We start from the raw sequence: 21,144 nt of genomic DNA on the forward strand, positions 1-21,144 counted from the left end.
AATATTTATTTGTATATTCATTCACTTTCAAAATAAATAATTAAATAAATGTCAGCTGTCTGGCTCGAAAAAAGGTTACGGTAACAATTTGAAAGGACAACGTTCGCTCGCACAACGCCATCTATTGATTGCAAACGAAGTTACCACGTCATCTTGAGAGCCAAGGCACGGATGTCACCGTTCTTGAACAGTGCCCTCCATTTATGTTTAAACTTGAAATATTATCGCACGGGAACGCATTACTGGGATATCAAGTATGTTATTAATATAGGTATGTCTCAATGCAGATTTTTGTCTATCTGTACGCCAAGTTTCATGTAAATCCGTTTAGCTGTTATTGCGTGATTGAGTAACAAACATCCAAACCTCCAAACATCTTCACAAACTTTTACATTTATAATATTAGTAAGATGATGAGCCAGCGCAGTCTCCTAATACCGACTTACAGTACGTTCCCTATTGAATCACGCCAACAGAATAACGCCTTACGCAGCACCTTCGCGAGATGACGCGATCAGTGAGCATCTATCTAGTTAATCTCTTAAAATAGTACAAATTATAGCTATAAGTTCTTACCGTAGTTTGAGTAGTGCATGCTGTAGGCGCAGGAGCAGTTGTGGCAGCGATAGGACTGTAAACAAAACCAAAACTTAGCTCTATCCTATTGTTAAAAAGGAAGACCCCCTTAAACAAGACACCTTAGCAGGCAGCAAACTAAATTCTGTCAGTATTGTATGCAAAGGTTTTTTTTGCTCAGGAGAGATAGAATAATTCACAATAAATTTAGGACAGTTAAATTGTTGAAGCAGCATCACATCAAGCTAGTCACAGTGCAGCTGCAATGCTAACTAACAACAAGTCAGGGGTGGATAAAACAATAGGAAGTATAACAGCAGCAAGACTGCAGCATGTATAAGCATTCTGGTGTGAATGGATGTCGTACTACTGCAGATCATTTATTATGCAAGAAAATATTTTTACTCAAAAATCTTTTCTATCATAATTTGTGTTACTTATAATAATTTCCTTACTTAGTATTGGGATCTTGTCCAGTTTCCGTTTTTAATGAAGGCAAGTTGACAGGTGGACGCCGCAGAGATGAACGTACTTTTCCAAGGAGTTGCATTCCATGTTTACGGCTTAGTTGAGATTTCACTGAGGATGGTTCAGAGCTCTCGTTCTGGAACAAATAATGGATGTTTTAACAATTTTTTTAATATTAATTCAGGGTGTTCGATTCTGTATATGCAATTTAAAACATAAGATTTTTATAAACATTCAGAAGTTTTAGCCGGTTATTCTATACCTAATCAGCTAGAATATTTTCTTATCTGGAAAAGCAAACAAAGAATGATGATTTACGATTTGTTTTTGTTTTCAATTGTGTGCAATGGAGTAAATTTAGATTATTAAAATAAAACAATAATCTACCAGTTTCAATACAACATAAACCAAATATATTATACTATGATACAAATAACACAATTATAATATTTTTTTTGTTTACTTGATTGGCAGACATTAGGAAAACTATAATGTTAATGTAAGATTTTTACATGCATTTTTTGCAATAGATCTTATTACAAACTAATAATCTCACTGTAGTTTAAATTTCTAAGTTGCAACATAACAACAAACCATTGAAAGTTGATTTGTTCAAGTGTAAATTCATTATTATCTATTTAACACTATATTATATTGGACAAGGAAATAGTCTCCAACCGTGGTCTAGATCAGTTACAACATCAATTATATAGGCATCTGGCTGAATGATTAACTCCAATACAAAAGTAAATAATACCAATTCATAAATACAACAGCTGTATAGAAAGTATGGACATGTTATTATATGTTACATTTAGATTTAAACATGGCAAGGAAAGCAGTTTTTGCTTCAGTGTGAGTTTCATCCTAACTATCAAAGCTGTAATCACTTGGTTAATAATTTAAGAGGACCAGAGGACATATTGCCTAATGATTCTGTTCTGAAGCTCGCAATCGCAATCAAATGACAGATTTCGCACACAAAAACTGTCATTTGATTGCGATCAAGGGCGTCAGAAACGTTAGGCAATACAGCCTCAGAATTTTCTTCTAGCCTAACAAGTGACAACAATCATATTCCCATCTTCCAAGCTAGCTATCCATCCAACCCCAAATAAAAATTTATACCTACTGTAACCTTACAACGATAATTGGACAGGCGAGTTTTAGTAATAAGGAAGTCCCATTTTCCAATCTATATATTGAAGAAAGAGAAAAAACGTAAGGCTCTTGGGGTAAAGCAAATAAACATGTATATATTGTGCAGATAATAGTTACTAAAATGGGGCATTTTTTGTCTCCACAGGCTGGTAATCCTGTGTGACTTTAGACCAACACCCTCCAGCAAAAAGAGCCAATCGATTAACATTACAACACTAAGCATGAGAACCATAAGAACACAAGAAAGCCTATTAGAAATGGAAAAGTCATTAAAGAATATAAATTACGGCAATTTGGGCATTAGAGAGGTGAGAAGAATAGATGAGAAAATGGAAGAATAAAAAAATTATATCTTATATCGTAAAGGCAGCAGGACAAAGAGGAGTGGGATTCCTCATAAAAAATCCTTAATAGAAAACATTTTGGAGCTAATTGGCCTCTCAGACAAAACACAAAGAATAAAAAAATTTGCTACAAAATACTATAGCAATCTCTACTCAAACTCAAAGTCCAAGAAGTAGAAACCAACATAAATCCATGAAATAGATATACCGACTTACCACCCACACTCAAAACAGAAACTAAGTACAGAGAGCCCTAATATACTCCCAAAAAATTTAAATGGTGCCAGGACCTGACAACATATCAAATGAACACTGATAAGAGGCACTGATTCAGATTCTAACAAAGCTTTACACCAATATTTTTATCTTAATACAATTCCAGACCAGTGGGGAAAATCTCACATTATACTACTGCACAAGAAAGGACCTAAGGAAACATAACAAACATATTGGTAACAAAACATATTAGTAACAAAATTAATTTTCTAATTAAAATTTTCAAGTCATCCTTGGGATAATCATACAACAATTAGATGATAATCAACCCATAGAGCAGGCTGGATGTAGAAAAAACTATAATACACTATCAAGCAAGTTTTAGAAAAGCAGTGATGTTTATATAATTTTTGTAGACTATGCTAAAGCATTTGACAGTCTGAATTACAGCTACATCTGGTCAGCCCTGAAAGAGCAAGGAGTGGACGGCACCTACATTGAGATCATCAGAAACATAATGTACAACATAAGTAAAGGCAGTCAACTTGAAACAATAGACCATTTTCCCATAGAGGTGTCAGACAAGGAGACCCATTATCCCCAACTTGTTTATAATGGTACTGGAGAATATCTTCAGAAATCTAGACTGGGATGGATATAGCCTCAATATAAATGACAGCTCCTCAATCATTTGAAATTTGCAGATGATGTTATTTTGCTCGAAGAAGACCCAAATAAAATACAAAATTAATGGTACTTTAGCCATCTTATATTTTAGCTATCATTGCATATATTTTAGCCAACAAGAGCAAAGAAGTAGGTCTGCAAATGTATACAACAAAACCAAAACTCCACAGATTGACATACTACTGGACAGAAATAAGCTTGAGTATGTCATCATTCATCATTTCAGCCTATATACGTCCCACTGCAGGGCAGAGGCCTCCTGTCAGAGCAAGAGGGCTTGGGCCATAAGTTCCCACGCGGGCCCAGTGCGGATTGGGAACTTCACACGCACCATTGAATTGCTTCGCAGGTTTGTGCAGGTTTCCTCACGATGTTTTCCTTCACCGCAAAGCTCGTGGTAAATTTCAAATGTAATTCCGCACATGAATTTCGAAAAACTCAGAGGTGCGAGCCGGGGTTTGAACCCACGACCCTCTGCTTGAGAAGCGATAGGTCAAACCACTAGGCCACCACGGCTTTCCGCGCACCGCGGCTTGAGTATGTACAAGAGTATTATGTTTAGAACAAATAATTGCCCCTATGGACCAAATGTCAAAGGAAATAAACAAGAAGATTGTTAGTAGCTGGAAAAAATAATGGTCTAAAAGAAATAATGAAAATAAAAAAAATAACAAAAATGGAACCAACTACAAAACCCTTGAAAATATTTTTCTAGGTGCATACTAGCTCAAAGTCTCTCACGAGCATGAGCACTCAACACGAGCCAGCAGGAGTGGGACAACAGTCGTTTACCTTACCTACATACTATGGGTTTCAAACCCTCCTGCTGGGTTGTGCTGAGTCACCGAGCTAGTATGTACTTAGAAAAATATTTTGAAGGGTTTTGTAGTCAGTTCCATTTTTGTTATTTTTTTTAAAGTCAGTTTTACTTTTTTGTTAAAAATTGTTTCTTTCTCACTTAAGTGATTTGTAGCCAAAGTACATCTCACAACGATTTCATTAAGCCCAAACACGACTTAGTTACGTGTGTTGTATAATGAGTTAGTCATAGTGTCAGTGGGCAATGGAGAGAAGTATGTTGACAATAAAACTTCATTGGAAGATGATTTCCTATCCTTGTTAACTTTGATAACCTTAGGACCATACTGAACTAGAGTTGCAGCCGAGAGAGTGTAATGGATGCCTCCATTGGAGGAGGTGGAGGAGGCCTATGTAAAAAGACAACAAGGGATAAAGATGCTATAGCTAAAAAATGTATGAAAGACTCTCATGCACATATCATACCTACTTCCTTTTTTATAATAAATAAATCATACTTTCTTACTAATATGTTAATACAAAAGCAACTTTCTGTTTGTTACCTCTTCATGTTTAAATCACTGAACTGATTTGGATTAAAATTTAGTATGGAGATACTTTAAGCCCAGGAAACAACAAGGGATAGTTTTTTATCCTGGAAGATTGCATAGTTCCCATGGAATAGCAATAACTAGTGAACAAAACTAATTACATTAGGCTAAAGCATTGTAATTTGGAATGTAAACTTACACTCCATGCAAGAGGGGCTAAATGGAGCTTTCTTAGGATTTTAGGCATATACTATTTATTTTACTAATATCCAAAAAATATATTAAAAATATTTGATTTTACTAAAAATATCCAAAAGAAATCGTAAATTCTCTATATTTATTAAAATCTTAATATTAGTTACTAATACTGGAGACCAAAGAGACTAATGCAGTTATTTTTTCCTGTATGTGAACAATGATAATTGAACAGTTATAAAACAATACCTTAAATTAGAAAAATTGGACAAGTCTCCACAGTTATTATGTCAACAGTTGAACGGAGAAATTGACAACTACATTTTTGTGAAAATTTTGAGACAGCTCAAACAACAGATAAAAATTTACTGATTCAGAACATGTATAAACTCACCATCTTAAGACAATGTTGCTTGGTCAATCTCTCCTTTCAACCATTAAAATTTCAATTCAATACAATGACTCCTGATTGAACATAGGCAGCATTGCTTCGGAGTAATCTACTATATTCAAGTTTTTAACTTCCTAACTATGGCAGTTATATGGAACTAGCATAATAACCATTTACAACATACCAAAATATCTTGTGAAATCAAAAAGGATGCAGAAATTTACATGGTTAGTTATTATTTGTTTACTAATTACTTTCCAAAACCCATTAACAAAACATTTGTTAATAGGTTTATAATGTCTTTTTACACAATAAAGTAACAGGAAACAATTAATGTCAGACTCCTCAAACATGATTCCTATTTTAGCATTAAAAATCATTATAATGGAGGTACTTACTTTATTGGTACAGTACAAGGTATTGATGTCCAACTTCTGATATTTTGGCTTGCCGGACGTCGGCTTGCTCTGCGCCGAAGTGCCTCCGCCGCCCGGCGTCGAGAGTGCAGACATGCTGCGATATACACACCATCAGGGAGTCACCCTCTCAACTGACCACCAACTGCAACCAACGCACCCATCACACTTTACACCACTAGTTCAAATCACTAGCTAACTGTAAACTCAATTCTACTACTTTCCTCCCGTACCAATCCAACTATAACGAACTAAAAACTAGCGACGACAAAGAACAAATTTGTGTCTACGTTTCACTACTTTTAAACTGCTTAAAACAGTAAAGCAGACATCGAACTATACTAGTCACTGATCACTGGAACAGAAAACACTTTCACAGCACTGATAGGACGATAAATTGGAGCCCTGCCCTTCGAGGTCTTTATTGACGTGTTACATCCGACAACGAATGCAGGATCGATCACTTTTAGTTAGCGTTATTTTCAATTCCTTACACTTTCTTACCCGCTATTCAATAAGATAATCTCCTTTATGGCTGCAAAGTATCTGGATTGTAATAACGGTACCAGACGACTGGGGCAGAAGAACGGTAAATAACAAACTGATTTAAAAAATTTCATGTAACAACAAAAGCAAAATAAATATGTACCTTGGTCCGTTATACCTGATATCACAATATAAATAATATCTAAGCTCGAATGCTAATGTCTTATAGGAGATTACTTTAGATTTTTAATATATTCTACCCTACCGAAACTTATATCACTTTATTTTTAAGATGGCGTCTCCAAAAGACGATCTCCTTTCAATCAATAGAGTGACGTCACAAAGACGCAGCAAAGCGAACTCTGGCGGAAAATTTAATAACAGGTTTTTTTTTTTAATGTTTGGGATTCTAGCTTGTGAATGAAGAATAAATAAAACTTTATCAAATACAATAAGCCAACAAAATATTAACTAAAGACATAGTGAAATAACAAGTGATATCTAGAATTTTCTTTATCAAGAGTTTTGTGAAAATACTAAAAAGATAATTTGTAATGTCTCAGAAAAAACATATTTTATCGTTGTGACAACATGTAATCCACTATTGTTAATGGTATTGCCAGCATCAAATATAAATATTAGGTGTAGTGTTTTAGGAACAACACATAATTGCTATGAAGCGTCAGAAAAAATTACCACTGAACACGCTATGAAGCGTGCGACAAAGTCTTAATATCACAAGCACCAATTTTCTTTACAATCATTTTCATTAGAATACTTAGAATTGTTTTCTTTTTCACAATATAATGTCAACAAAGACATGTTTATATAGGTAGATATTCAACGGAGTTTATTTATTTTGTCCTTTACCTAACAAATATATAAGTATACTATTATACTATCAAATTTTTCCGAAAACTACTCGACGGCTTTAAAGAAAATTATAGGTAAGTAGTGATAAAACATCAGCATATATTGGCTCAAAAACAATCGCAAATTAATTACTATTTTCATCCTTTAATATAACTGCGAACCTGCAATCATCATGTCGTTCAAAATACCGACCAAGAGCGTGTCGGACACGCCCAAGTTAGGGTTCCGTAGCCAATACGAAAAATAAAGAATATGTTTCTAAGGATTTAATATTGTTTACGCGGAATCTTCCGAGTTTAGGTATATTTTATACCTTCGGCTGCTATTTACTCTTAAACTACTAATAATTCGCAAGCAAACTTAGCCGTTATAGTTTTCCTTGTAAATTTGATATACTTGCTACCATCCTGATTTTTTTCTATTTAATCCACCTATCGGTTTAAATTTTAGAGGGGGGGGGAGGGGCGCTCCATTTTAATGAAAATTTGCACTTTTAATTTGAATATCTCGCAAACGTATCACTGAATCGAAAAATATGGATGACAAAAAAAACACTCCCACTACGTATAAGGGAGGTACCATAGAAAAAAAAACAATTTTTTACGCCATTTTGGCTACGGAAACCTAAAAATGGAAGCTATAATTTGAACGCACAGGATGTTTTGCTCGGCGTTATTGCCAAAATAATATACCTATCATTTTCACTTTTCTACGCCATTCTGCCTGCCTGTTACCTATTCACGCGTGAACCAATGAACCGATTTAGATTACCTAAGTTAATCATTAAAATGGCTAAAGACCGTGGGATCGAAGGACATATAAACAAATTAATTCCAGACAAAGTCTCGGGTAACAGATAGTTGCAGTGCCCTTATTGTAAGTTTTCGGTTACAAAATACGACTCGATCGCGTTCGCGTTAAAATCTCAATTTGTATGCAAGAAATAGACTCTCAAAAACCACTGGATGATGTTTCCTCCATGAGTTGATAACTGAAGGGAATCATTTTGAAAGAATCCAACTATATGTAAAGCCTGACAAGTTCCTATTTAGCACTCGGTGGAACCCTGTAGCAGGGAGCCTCTGCTGTTGATATATAGGAACTTGTCAGGCTTTAAGTAATTTCATTGGAGTATGCAATTGTTACAGTTACACGAACTATGGTTACACTGCAACCAGAAACCCCGTAAAGGTCAACCTACATAAGTAGTCTAATGATGTGTCTTGCGCATTGAGACTACCTAATATAGGACCTTTGTGCTCTGGTATAAGGGATAGATAAACAAAGTTTGCCGAAGTCAGATATTTTTAACTTAATGGGATGGGACTTAAAACAAGTAACTAACAACTTTTTCATTTTCAAACTCTCTCCATACGATATAAAAATAACATCAAACCTCTACGATTTCTAAATAAAGTATTCTTATGATTATTTCAATTTCATGACTTTTGAATTAGTTTTCACTTAGAGACAGCTATATTCGTCAACCCTCTCTATCACGCCTGCGCGTTACACGCCTCGAACTATATTGATGAACGAAAAATCAGTACGCGAAGATCTGCGGAGAAGCTCATAAAACGAGGAGTGTTTGGGAAAACCGGCAGCCATGTCGGGGAATATGGGAATGGAGCAATTGATCCCAATTGTTAATAAACTACAAGATGCTTTCACTCAGCTGGGTGTGCATATGCAACTAGATTTGCCACAAATTGCTGTGGTGGGCGGACAGTCAGCAGGAAAGAGTTCAGTATTAGAAAATTTTGTTGGCAGGTAAGACTACGTAACATCAACTAGGTAGCTTAATTTGCTTATTTATTTGAATATTTTTATTATACACAATAATGTTTTTATAACATTTATTAACGTTTATCTTTTTATCACATCAACATCATCATGTGAATGACACATCAACTTTATAAATTAACGAAATTCATGATTACTTTCCCCTTTTTTTAATGTTGAAAAGCGACTTTAATACTAGATTTTTACTGAAATGTTTTGAATATAACAATTTATTCAAGAGATCAGTTTTATTTCAGTGTTTATGTTTTTAACGTAAACTAGCTTCAATTTTATAGTGGATATGTTTCACATTTATGTACGTTTGTGAAGAAATTATTAAAATTTTATATATATATATATATATATTAAAACTTAAACTTGTCAGTGTATATAGGCCTTATTAGTTTCAAAGACTGGCCTAGATTTGTTGCGCATGTCAAGTATTATTGATTTTCAGCAGCTCTTCTGGTATTGGTATTTTTCTTACTTAATTTATTATTGACTACCATCATTTATTTGTCATACAATATTTTTTTATAAGGAGTTAAAATCTACTGGGTTGATTTGAAATAATTAATATTATAAATAAAAAAAGTATGGCAACATTATTGGCTCTTACAAGAAAGAGACAAAACAAAATGTTTTGAATTTTGAGTTGCGATACCTGCCGCTACGCTGCGCATTGTTCTCGATCTCCTAGGTTTTGTCTGTCGAAATACCTCTCTGCGTTTCAACAATTTCTAAACTGAGCACAGTGTCTGTCTTTGACAGCTCATTCACCATTGGCGTACCGTAGTACAAAACAGCTTTACGCCTATTGGTTGTTCAACTGTCATGATGGCACGGTGCTCTATTCACAATTGCAGTTAGTATTCTCAACAACGTAACCACCCACCATATTGAAAAAGTAGTTTATCGGTGAATGATGAACAAGACGTTAAAGTAGTGATTTTGGAGTGTAAAACTTTAATGTATCTTAAACAAAATGGCTGGGAATTTTGGAATGCAGCAGTTAATCCCTATTGTCAACAAACTACAAGATGCATTCGTGCAAATGGGCGTGCACATGTCTTTGGATCTCCCACAAATTGCAGTTGTGGGTGGCCAGTCCGCTGGAAAGAGTTCTGTGTTAGAAAACTTTGTCGGCAGGTGAGCTTTGTTATTGACTTGACTTTGAATTATGATTTAGGGCCTTCGCATAATCATTGGCCATGGTTCTTGTTCGCCTCTTTCGATCAGCTGTCTCTTTATTTATTACAATGAGAACTGTTCTCAGAACTCTTTGTGCTGTTTTGCTCTAAATGAATTGATCCATCTTTGAAGTGGTTTTGTAGGTATTGTTCACTACCACTTATAATTACTTACAATATTTTAAGTATGAGTCATACATAATTGTACATTATCACACCTCTTGCACTGATTATATTTGTCATACACAATGCTGGGTACCAGTCCTATCATTTAAATATATATTTTGTAGAAAAAGAAAATGAAAGCATTTAGTGCTGCTCTGTTCTTCAGTGGGTGTCAGTAGACAATAAAGATAAGAAGACAGTGTTTGATACATTATCACTGGTAAACGCATGGCCTGAATTCCTATCAGACAATTGATATCAGTTGTTAGGATTGGTCTGTAAAATTGATTGTCTTGTGTTAATATTATTTTGAACACTTTTGCACATTGTCTTAACTTATTTGTTTATATCAGTATTACGATTTTGTTGCAGTGTAGATATGGTTGTAATGACTTTAAGCAACCTTAACATTAATAAGTTCCCTTTTTTATTTACGCTGCACACACAGTTGTGAATAGTTAAACTTGACCAAAGATTGTGCAATGTGCAAAAACGTGCATTGTTCTAATCCAAAAGTAAATCACAGTGAAATTTAACCAGAAAAAAAAACTTGTTACAGTTGGGCCAAATATGGGTTTCACCGAATACGAATATTGGCCGAATGTTCGGCAAAACTTTTACCGAGCCGAATATTTGGCATAATTGATTCCTAAGTAGAAACTAGAAATATGATTTGTTTTTGTTGAAATGTTTAATCATGCATCTCTTGATAACCACAGGATACTTTATATCCCAGGAGAAACTGTACGGTCCTGTAGGATAGCTATAGAAAAATTCTGTATAATCGAAGTTGTGTGCAACAGCTGCTCATAATTATAAATGTTATTTGAACAATTTTATCAAAATTAAATACAGTGACTGATTTTTTGGTTACTTAATCTATGTCATTAGAAAGTCTCTATTTCATAGATAAGGCATAGCTGAGATTTATTCTAATTTAATTTTTAAACATCATTTATTACAAGCTTTTTAAAATCTTGGAAAGTTAAATTTGACCAACTTCCAGTAGTCAGATTGACTTGAAATTTGGAATACTTATGTAAATCGCGTGACAATACAATAATGTAGTAGTGACACCCTGGTAGTCCAGCCAAGATCATCTCCGCAGGACGGAACTTTTCAACGGTTAATAGGGTTGACTTTAAATTTGGTTTGCAAATGTAGTTTGGGTGACAATGCAAGTACAGCCAACAAAAAGTACAGTCAGCAAAAAAGCTTGTATTAAAAATGAAATTTTTATGGTTAGGTTATTTAACAAGAGATGAATGATTCAAGTATATTATTTACATAAAATGACTGATTGCATACTGACAGACAAGTATGTTGCATTTTATTTGTTAGGAGAATAACTGTGCTGTTTTAGACATACATAATTTATGTACTACTAGCTTTTGCCCGCGGCTCCGCCCGCATGGAATTCGGTTATCTGCAGCTTACTTTTTTTATTACATTTAAAACTTAGACTCAGGTTACATCATCAGGGTGCTTTGTGCTACCCAATGTCATTTTGTCATTCCATACATATGTAAAAAAAAAGTATAGCGAAATTGATTATGAAAAGGTTGCAACATACGCGATTAGCTTTTCTCAACTGAACAGGGAACTCTTTAATATTTTGAAATTAAAGTTACAACTGTGGTAAAGACTCATGTCACTGATATGGATGAAATTTCTCAAGAATATAATTTTAAACTCTGAAGGACATTGGATAATTTGTATCCCAGGAAATTGCATAGTTCCTGGAGGATAGTGAATAGTGTTTTTTTTATAGATGAAGTCAATAGCAACAGTACTAGTCCGTTTACTGTTAAGAAATTATGTAGTTGTTAATTAATAATGTGACCTAGGTTAACTAGGGTAACTATTAATGATTAGACCCCACTATTGGAGGTGCAATTTGGTAGCTGTCAAGTCTTAGGGATGGGTAAGAAATACTTTAAAATACTAAATACCCCTGGTGCTGCAGATGTTATGGGCGGTGGTGATCTCATACCATCAGGAGACCCACTTGCTTGTTTGCCATCCAGTCGAATAAAAAAAAATGAAGATAATTATTCCTTATCATAATGATAGTCTAAGACTTTATTAAACATGTTTATTTTGTAAAACAGGAATAATTACAAAATTAATAAATATTAAAAAAAAAATAAAAAAAATAACTTCAATTAAACTCAATATATCTTAGCTCTTCATTTTTAGAAATGTCTCGTGATATATTACTAAATTTTTATAAAAATATAGTAATTTATTATATAAAAATATATTAATATTACCAGACATATTTCTAAAAATTAAAAGAGCTAAGATACCTATATTGGGTTTAAAAGTTAAAGTTTTTTTTATGTATAAAAATTAAAAATGTTAAATGTAGTACAAAATAAACACGTTTAATTAAAGTCTTACAGCCTTATTCATAAAAAGTTAGAGCCTCCTTGAAGGCCCGATGCTAAAAAACATGACTCATAAACGTCTGTTAGCGCTAATCAGTCGATCAAGGCTCTGCTAAAGTTAGAGGACCGTAGACCCTCCTTTATCTCCCTGCTAAGTCACAAAATGGCCACCACAAGTTTGAACAGCTGACTTTGACAAGAGCAAAAAAATCATACCGAAGATATTTTTAGTGAACCCTAAGCTTAATCAGTCTGCTAAGTAACAGACCGATCAAACCCCTATTAAGGTTTTTTTATGAATAAGGCTGTTAGACTGTCATTACCTCATTATGGTATAGAAAAATTATCGACATTTTGTTAGTATTTCTAAATATTTTTTACCCATCCCTAAGACTTGACAGCTACCAAATTGCACCTGATAGCGGGGTCTACTAACGATAATGGATGATTGTAAATATGCAGTAATTAGGTATATGAGGGGTATCCAATATCTTGAGTGGTGAACTGATAGACAATTAATAGCTTAGCTTGACATCTCTCTCTGGCAACCATTTACTATCTACTGACCCATTAATATGGGCTAGTACGAAAATCGAAGTTCGTATCGTACCGTCCTTCTTACTCTCGAATTAAATAATAAAAGCGGGAATGCAAGATACGTAGTTCGAATTTTGCACTTAGTAGTATAGAGCCTGTCACTATGAGGGATCAGTTTTTTTTTTTTTTTTTTTAATGGCTTTTGCCCTTGCTCTTTTAGCAAGATGTATTTTGCCAATGTCGATGTAGAGACATTACACGCATAAGGAGACTGTTCGGTTTATATAATTTTGATGTCGGGGGGAGGAACAGACAGGAAACCTAAAACAGGGATCAGTTTATACATCTTCAACCTTGCTGTCAGAGTACCCACAGAGTTCAAGTTTGGTATTAATAGTTTGTTTTTGTCCTAGGGACTTCTTGCCTCGCGGCTCAGGAATAGTAACGCGACGACCTTTGATTCTACAGCTTATTCAAGGAAATGCAGGTATGTGATTAAATATTCATTTTTAGGGTGTCATAGTTATATAGTTATATGATATGCGGAGTGGAGAGGCACCGCAAGAAGAAGAAGAAGAATCTTGAAAAAGAGGTTGATTGGAATGGAACTACTTAAAGGGTGCATATGCTTATGTGATGTTTTGTTACCGAAACAGGTAACCGCGAGAATGGTGGAGGCCTATGTCCAACAGTGAACGTCCTACAGCTGATATGAATTGATGATGATGAAAAAATGGTGAAAATTCTTATGGTGACTTACTCAAAGAAGTTTCGTACTGTTATAATTGGTAATATCTGGGTGAGGCTAAAACTCGGTATGAAGCGTTTTCCCAGTGATAAGACCAAGCGAGATCGATTTTTCATCCCCGAAAACCCCTACGTATATATACCAAATTTCATCGAAATCGTTGGAGCCGTTTCCGAGATCCCCGAAATGTATATATAAGAATTTCTCATGTAAAGGTAAGATATAGATAGATGTACAGTCGAGGTCATAAACATCGATACAGCGTTATGTATACATCGACCTTATGTTTAGTGGCATAAAGGTGTATAGATATTGTTGAGGTCTTGGTAACGTATATATATTTCTGCGAAACTAGTGAAAAAGGGGTTAAGTCTGCAGAAATTACTCAGCTATTTTCTATTTTATGTGTAAAGGGGTTTAAGTCGAAATCAGCTGTTCAACTTCTGCAGAATTAACCCCTTTTTCACCAGGACCCCAGATTTATGCTTTTTGTTGGATCAAAGCGTAACGTAACAAATACTGCTGTATCAAAAATAACGCTGTACAAGGTACAAATTACCTACTCGAAACGTTTCTAACAAAAAATGAGGGAGTGACGTCACTTGGCTCTGTCTAGTATCGAGCTTGTGCAAAATTGTAGGTATTATTAGTAGGTTGTTGATTATGCGAGCGTTTCAAACGCCGCCACCATTACACATCTGGGGGTATTGACGAAAGAAATTTGTCATAAACCCAGTTTATGTCATGTTTCAAACACAGAATTTGTTCTTGTTACAAATACTTTTTAGCTGTCGTGTCTTTCGGCGATATTATTCAAGGAAAATTGACGATGGTATCTAACGCCTGGAGTATTACTTTAGAATAGATAGCACTAGCAACCACGACTGAAATAGCCCCTTGCATGTCCCTTTTTAGGGTTCCATAGCCAAAATGGCAAAAACGGAACCCTTATAGTTTCGCCATCTCTGTCTGTCTGTCTGTCGGTCCGCGGCTTTGCTCAGGGACTATCAATCCTAGAAAGCTGTAATTTTGCACGAATATATATATGTAAACTATGCCAACAAAATGGAAGAAAAACATTTTTTTTCCGAGTACATCCCATCCCTTAGACGTAGTGGGGGTGATTTTTTATTCTCCTCCAACCTTGTAGTGTGGGGTATCGTTGGATAGGTCTTTTAAAAACATTAGGGGGTTGCTAAAACGATTTTTCGATTCAGTATATTCAACTTTAAAGTTCAAATTTTCATTTATATCGAGCGTCCCCCCCTCCCCTCTAAAATCTAAACCAGTGGGTGGAAAAAATTTGAAAAATTCAGGATGGTAGTACCTATATCAAACTTACAAAGAAAACTATAACGGTTAAGTTTTCTTTAGAATTATTAGTAGTTTAAGAGCTCTTAGCAGCCTAAGGTATAAAATACATATGTATACCTAAACATGGAATATTCCGTACAAAATACGAAATCCTTACAAAAATATTACTTAATTTTTTCGTAATGGCTGCGGAACCCTATTTCGGGCGTGTCCCACACGCTCTTGGCCGGTTTTTTTTCTTACAAATTATTCGCATCGCAAGTGACAGCAAATCGAGACGAAAATTGATGGTAGCAGGTAATAAGTAAGAAATATGTCTAGTCTAATCTACATTAGGCAGCTCAATTTATACAATTTCTAATTCTAAGTAAGCAACTAACGAAAAAATTATATCATGAATTGATTTATTTTAACTACCTATTTAACAGTTTCTCTAAACAAGTTAAATAAAAGCTTGTCAAAAAAAGAAAAAGAAAAAAAGAAATCCGTCTTTTGTTCTTGTTTGTTTACTAACAAATAAGACATTGGTTGCTCCGTACCATTGGAAGACGTCGCCGATCGGGGTAAAATACATAGCTCGTTTCTATTAAGACTTGTGTTTTATTAAACTTAATTTTTAGAGTTCTGTTTGGACTCTTATGTTACCTTGTGTTATGTTACCTATATCGGGTCGGGTTCGGTCCATTTGTAATAACAAAGTACTAGTGAAAATTTTACGCGTGTTATCCGATTTGTTGTTGGCTTAATTCTATAAAATTTAACGTAAAAGTAAAACCTGAGCATGGTTTTCGTTTTGTAGTTATGCACAAATTGTTGCTCATTAACCTTCAGCGCGTCAATGAATGTTAAAGCAAGCAACTAATTGGCTCATTGCGAGTAGCGAATTGTGAACGTATAAAGCCAATATTCATAGCGTTGCTTTACCTCATTCTATGTAGCTATGTAAATTGAGGCATTTATAATAAAGCTATACAACAAGAGAGGTTTTTAGTGACTTGACAAAGAAACGTGTCTTGCTGTTTCCCTGCTTACACGTCTTTGCAACATTTACATTGTCTGGGCGATGGGTCAGGATTGAAATGGTTCGACTGTACGTACAGTCAACAGCAGAAGCAGGTGAGCGGTTGTGTTACTCAAAACGATCTAAACACAGAGTGTTGCCTTGGCAGTAGAGTCGTGCGTACATACTTTTTAAGATTTTCATCACAACATTTAATGCAAAGATGAGCTCATCTTTGACTAAGAATTATGTCGGATTCGTGGACAGATACTTATGAAACAGAAGAACTTATTATCAGTGGAAGGTGCACGCGGAACCGCAAGACTGGTCTTTTGTTCTAACAACCCATTTTATCTAGGATTGGGGCTCTGGAAACAGTCTGAAAACCCTCACCCTGTGCTCGCGAAGACTCCTTCATTGAGCAACCTGGATGGAGGCGCGGCGATTGAGTCCGCTTGGCTGTTTCATACCTACTTTTATCTTTTTAGTATTGTAGTTGGATGGTGTTGTTTGTTGTTTAAAGATGAATAAACGAGTACGAAATAAACAGTTTTGAAGGAAGACGGGTGAAAAATGCTTACTTGATTATAATACTTGGAATCTCAATTTGGTGTCTCATATGCACAACAATCCTTAAATATCGTGACTACTATTTTTGTTTATATTGTTAAGACCAGACCTGCATATAATTCTGTTTGTCGGTTATCTCTTCCCGCTTAAACCACTGAACTGGTTTGGATGAAATCGTGTACGAAGATAATGCCTGTGACACCCTGGGAAGGGTATATGAGTTTTTATCTCGGAAAATTGCATGGATACCTACTGATAAACGAATTCAGCACAGAAAGAGTCATAGACAATAGCTAGTTCATAACGTAAATAAATTGTAGGTACAAAGTAGCTAGGGAGAAGGGCTTAATAAAATTGGTAGAAATACTCATAGATGTGTCTAAAACATCTGAACTAAACATTGAAAATAATAAAGCTAAATCATTTTTAGTAGCTAGTGCAAAGTGCACGCAGCTGTTGTATGTTGTATGTGGCAGGATGCTGCTTCCGTATCCGATTTTACTCGGTTTCGCGCCATGCACGCGATATAATTCTTACCAGAATAATGTAATTGTTTTAACAAAAGTTTTTGTACGATTTTATAATTGGTTAAACTACCGTGCCATAAAACTAATTAGATCCATGTCCCCATCCGATGAAGTGAGATGGACTGACTAACCTAGTAGCTGGAAACGTCACATCGCTGAATGGTGCTAACGACTGCAGTGAATTGTCCATCATTTTCAGCCAATCGATCGTGTCCTTGACGGATTTTTAGAATACAGAAAGCTACTTTCAGAACAATGTATTTTTTGGCAGTACCTATTGTGAGAACTGCTTTATTTTTCTGCTCTGTGCAGTGACATAACTTCGCCCGTCTATGAATAGACTAGGTAACTAGTATGGTGATTACGTTGAACCTATTAAATAGGTGTACATAAGCTTATTATAATCATAACAACTTGTTATATAGGTACGCATGTAATATGTAGTTCCAAGAGAAATTCATGGGAATTATTGCATATCTATGTTTCGTTATGCAAATATAATACAGCATCTGGTGTTACGGTTTGTATCAATATATCAATTTAAATTGCATACGTCTATTCTATAGGCGATCATCGTTTAATAGGTACCGCGGTTGTTATTTGTTGCGAACGAATGGAATCTGAACGACTAGCATCTAGTCATAAAAATAGCAGGTTATAAAATAGTTATGATATGAGCTAGGTTCGTATCTATTGATAAGTTTCCTGATGTACCCGTATACCCACTCCTCTAAAGAAAATAAGGGCCACGTGATTTTCGTTTTAAAATACTAATAAATATTTCTTGTATGAAATGGTTTTACTAACACAACATAACACAATATAAATACTTTTCTTTCAATAAACTAAACTAACCTTTATTCAATAAAAAAGCACACGGATTTTTTTTGGATTTCATTTTATCGATCGATGAAAATACCTTACTTACGTTTAGACTTTTCGTGTACGTATGTTTGCGGTTTCGTGGCATCATAGGGGCGAAATGTAGGACCGGATGAACTAAGTTTTTTTTTAAATACCTTTTGTTTTAAAGAAAGTCGTGCTTTTTTTTTTAACTGAACCTTTACACGTTTATAACTTTTTTTTTATTATGTTTTTAAACTTTTCGATAAAACTATATTAAAACTAACTTAATTCTGAACTTGTGATACCATTTTTCCTATTTTTTATAATTGTCATAATGGAGGCAAACTGATAGTAATTTTTTCCATGTTTTGATTCTAATTTAGGCTTTCAAATTCTGAGTTTTTCACTAGTACTAGTTATTAATTACACAACATTTCTGGGAAATTATAATGAATGAAGGGAAGGGTCTATGGGTAATTCCGGATTAATATTTTTGTTTTTCCGTAAACGTTATTATTACTTGCAGACTTCCATTGTTGCGACCTAACTTTTTGAACTTTTAAGGTGGTGTTATTGATCTTTCTTTTGTTTGGCAGAATATGCTGAGTTCCTGCACTGCAAGGGCAAGAAGTTTGTGGACTTCAATGAGGTCCGTGCCGAGATCGAGGCGGAGACAGATCGCATCACGGGCTCCAACAAAGGCATTTCTCCTGTGCCCATCAATTTACGCGTATACTCACCTAATGGTAAGTTTATTTATAGTCGCTGTCATTTTCTAGCACAACTTTGGCATGAAGCGTGACCTTCAACTTGTTTCATTATGATTTAGGCCGTAGCAACCTGCGCAGAACGTACAACGACCACGGTCTGGTAAAATACAATTCATTAGCCCCGTTTCTCATTTCCGTCAACGAAATGTACTAACTGATGCATCGTTGCTCTTTCTCTATTGTTCTAAATTATAAATAGGAAGAATTGGCTGCTAATGATGTTCCAACGAGGATTATTCTAATATCCTACTGCACAAATTTCATTTATCCCTTTTGTAATTGAATAACTGCATTGGGAGCTGTCTTCCGGAAAGAAGGTTATCTTATATTATAACGCGATATTCAATGCGGTTGTGTCTAGACTTGATCATACCATAAACGTAACAACGTTAGTGCATGTAAACGGACAACAAAGAGCCTCACGCGCATAGCGATCCTGAGCTATGTGTGACGCGTTCTTGCGTTCTTTAACCACTGCCGGCACCGCGCGGCCTCCGCGCCGTGACGTCATGCGTAACCTAATCGTTCACCTTTGACAAGTCTACCTTCGATCAATCTAATCAATGCCACTCCTCGCTCGTCCTTTTCCCCCTGACCCAATTGAGACCCAGCGATTATTGCGTTACAAGCCACTGTTTTCTGGTTCCATTCATATTCTTTTATGTCGCGATTGTGTTCATTGATCTTTTGATTTGATGTTAACTTTATACCTACTTTCAAAGTTTATACCTACATGTTTTCGTTTGGGTATTGTTAGCAGTAAATCATTTCATGTTGAATACCTATAGGATATACATTACAAAGCCGTTGACTTTTTGGTGGCGGCTTACTCAACCGTCACTAGTATCAGACTTGTTGATTTAATGAAGGCATCTCCAGCTTATTAGACGTGACTCAGGTATAATCATACTAATGACAATGACTTAGAATCTTAAGATAGGAAGCCAGCACTCGACTTTGTTTAGTTGTAGCTAATACTAAAAATGGTCTTAATTTCTACAGAAAAATTGGTCAGGTACTGTGAAAGTGTTTGTTTTGTTCCGCTTTCACAATTTGTGCCATCGGTAACGTTTTGTTAAAAGTAGAAATTTGATAATTATTCCCAAATCTGCTTTCTAAGTACATTGTCTCTCTGTTCCTGAAAACGTAGTTAACGCTTAATTCTGTCTATCTACAGGGATTTTTTAAATTAAGTAGTTCCACATCGATAAAATTACTTATCAATATTCGTGATAAAACAGATTTTTGTCTTATCGGTCACGCTCGCGTATTGTTTCAGGGAAACGCCTAATGACGCGGCGTACGGATAAATAAATGTTTGTTTATTTTTTAATACTGTTTTCGTCTACTAACGGTAGGCATATCTGACCGTTGCGGCAATTGTTGCTTCAGTACTGGAGCATGACACAACTAATAATATTATTGTAATGCCGTTTGTAACCTGAAAATAATTCATTGTTCATTAAAACTATAAATGTTATGTTTAGTGGATACTTTTATAAATAAGTACGTAAAAAGATACATATCGGTACAATCATGCATGATTAAATAAACCGCCTAAAACTATAATGCATTCCCAAACAGATATTTCTTGCCTATATAGAATATCCCTCAACGGGATAAGTTCACCTTTTGTACGTGCATCTTAATATTGGTCAAGTTTATTTAGTTTGATACAATAGTGTATACATACAAAATAATATGTTTGCTATTATTATGTTCAAGAAATATTTATTGTGACAATGATAAATATACCTACCGTCAGCACCCACTTGTTCTTCACATTAGTTACTATTAGATTCAGAAGATGTGACAGAATCTCTTTTTGTTGACAGTTTAGTTGTAATAGTTTAAAATATAGTTAGTTTAGCGATACTTGAAAATGAGTGTAATCGTCGTACTTTCCATGAAGCACAATCAACTTTAGCATGATGAATTTCTGACTATTTCATTTTCCTACTGAACAATTCCTAGATTCATTTGTTTTTGAAAAACAATGCAATGACTCCGACACGGTCTTTGTACTGACACTTTTTGTTTTCCGCTATGCTCAAGTCATAAATAACCTCAAGAGTTAGATTGAACTGGACGTTATTTTTTATCTTATCGTCATTATCTACTGGTATGATTCATGTAGTTTTTG

At 35.0% G+C, this 21,144-nt stretch overlaps 2 protein-coding genes across 13 annotated transcripts in view; one reads left to right on the plus strand and one right to left on the minus strand.

Moving 5' to 3' along the window:
- Positions 1 to 6,630, minus strand: part of LOC141426407 (uncharacterized) — a 39,061-nt gene extending 32,431 nt beyond the window's left edge. Inside the window, 4 exon segments of the mRNA XM_074085297.1 lie at positions 577 to 631; positions 1,032 to 1,180; positions 5,786 to 5,948; positions 6,453 to 6,630. Coding sequence (XP_073941398.1) covers positions 577 to 631; positions 1,032 to 1,180; positions 5,786 to 5,899 — 318 coding nt within the window. The 5' untranslated portion in view covers positions 5,900 to 5,948; positions 6,453 to 6,630.
- A 2,063-nt stretch (positions 6,631 to 8,693) lies between these two features.
- The window catches only part of shi (dynamin-1 shibire), a 32,914-nt gene continuing 20,463 nt past the window's right edge, over positions 8,694 to 21,144 (plus strand). For 8 of the 12 annotated variants that reach the window (XM_074085322.1, XM_074085305.1, XM_074085331.1 and 5 more), the window contains exons 1-3: positions 8,694 to 8,932; positions 13,640 to 13,713; positions 18,828 to 18,977. In XM_074085322.1, coding sequence (XP_073941423.1) covers positions 8,769 to 8,932; positions 13,640 to 13,713; positions 18,828 to 18,977 — 388 coding nt within the window. In that variant the 5' untranslated portion in view covers positions 8,694 to 8,768. Of the gene's footprint in view, positions 8,933 to 9,738; positions 10,094 to 13,639; positions 13,714 to 18,827; positions 18,978 to 21,144 lie in introns of those variants that run through there. The other 4 variants (XM_074085356.1, XM_074085374.1, XM_074085314.1 and 1 more) reach the window with 3 other exon arrangements.

The sequence above is a fragment of the Choristoneura fumiferana genome, chromosome Z (genome assembly GCF_025370935.1).
Source record: "Choristoneura fumiferana chromosome Z, NRCan_CFum_1, whole genome shotgun sequence".
Classification (NCBI taxonomy): Eukaryota; Metazoa; Arthropoda; class Insecta; order Lepidoptera; family Tortricidae; genus Choristoneura; species Choristoneura fumiferana.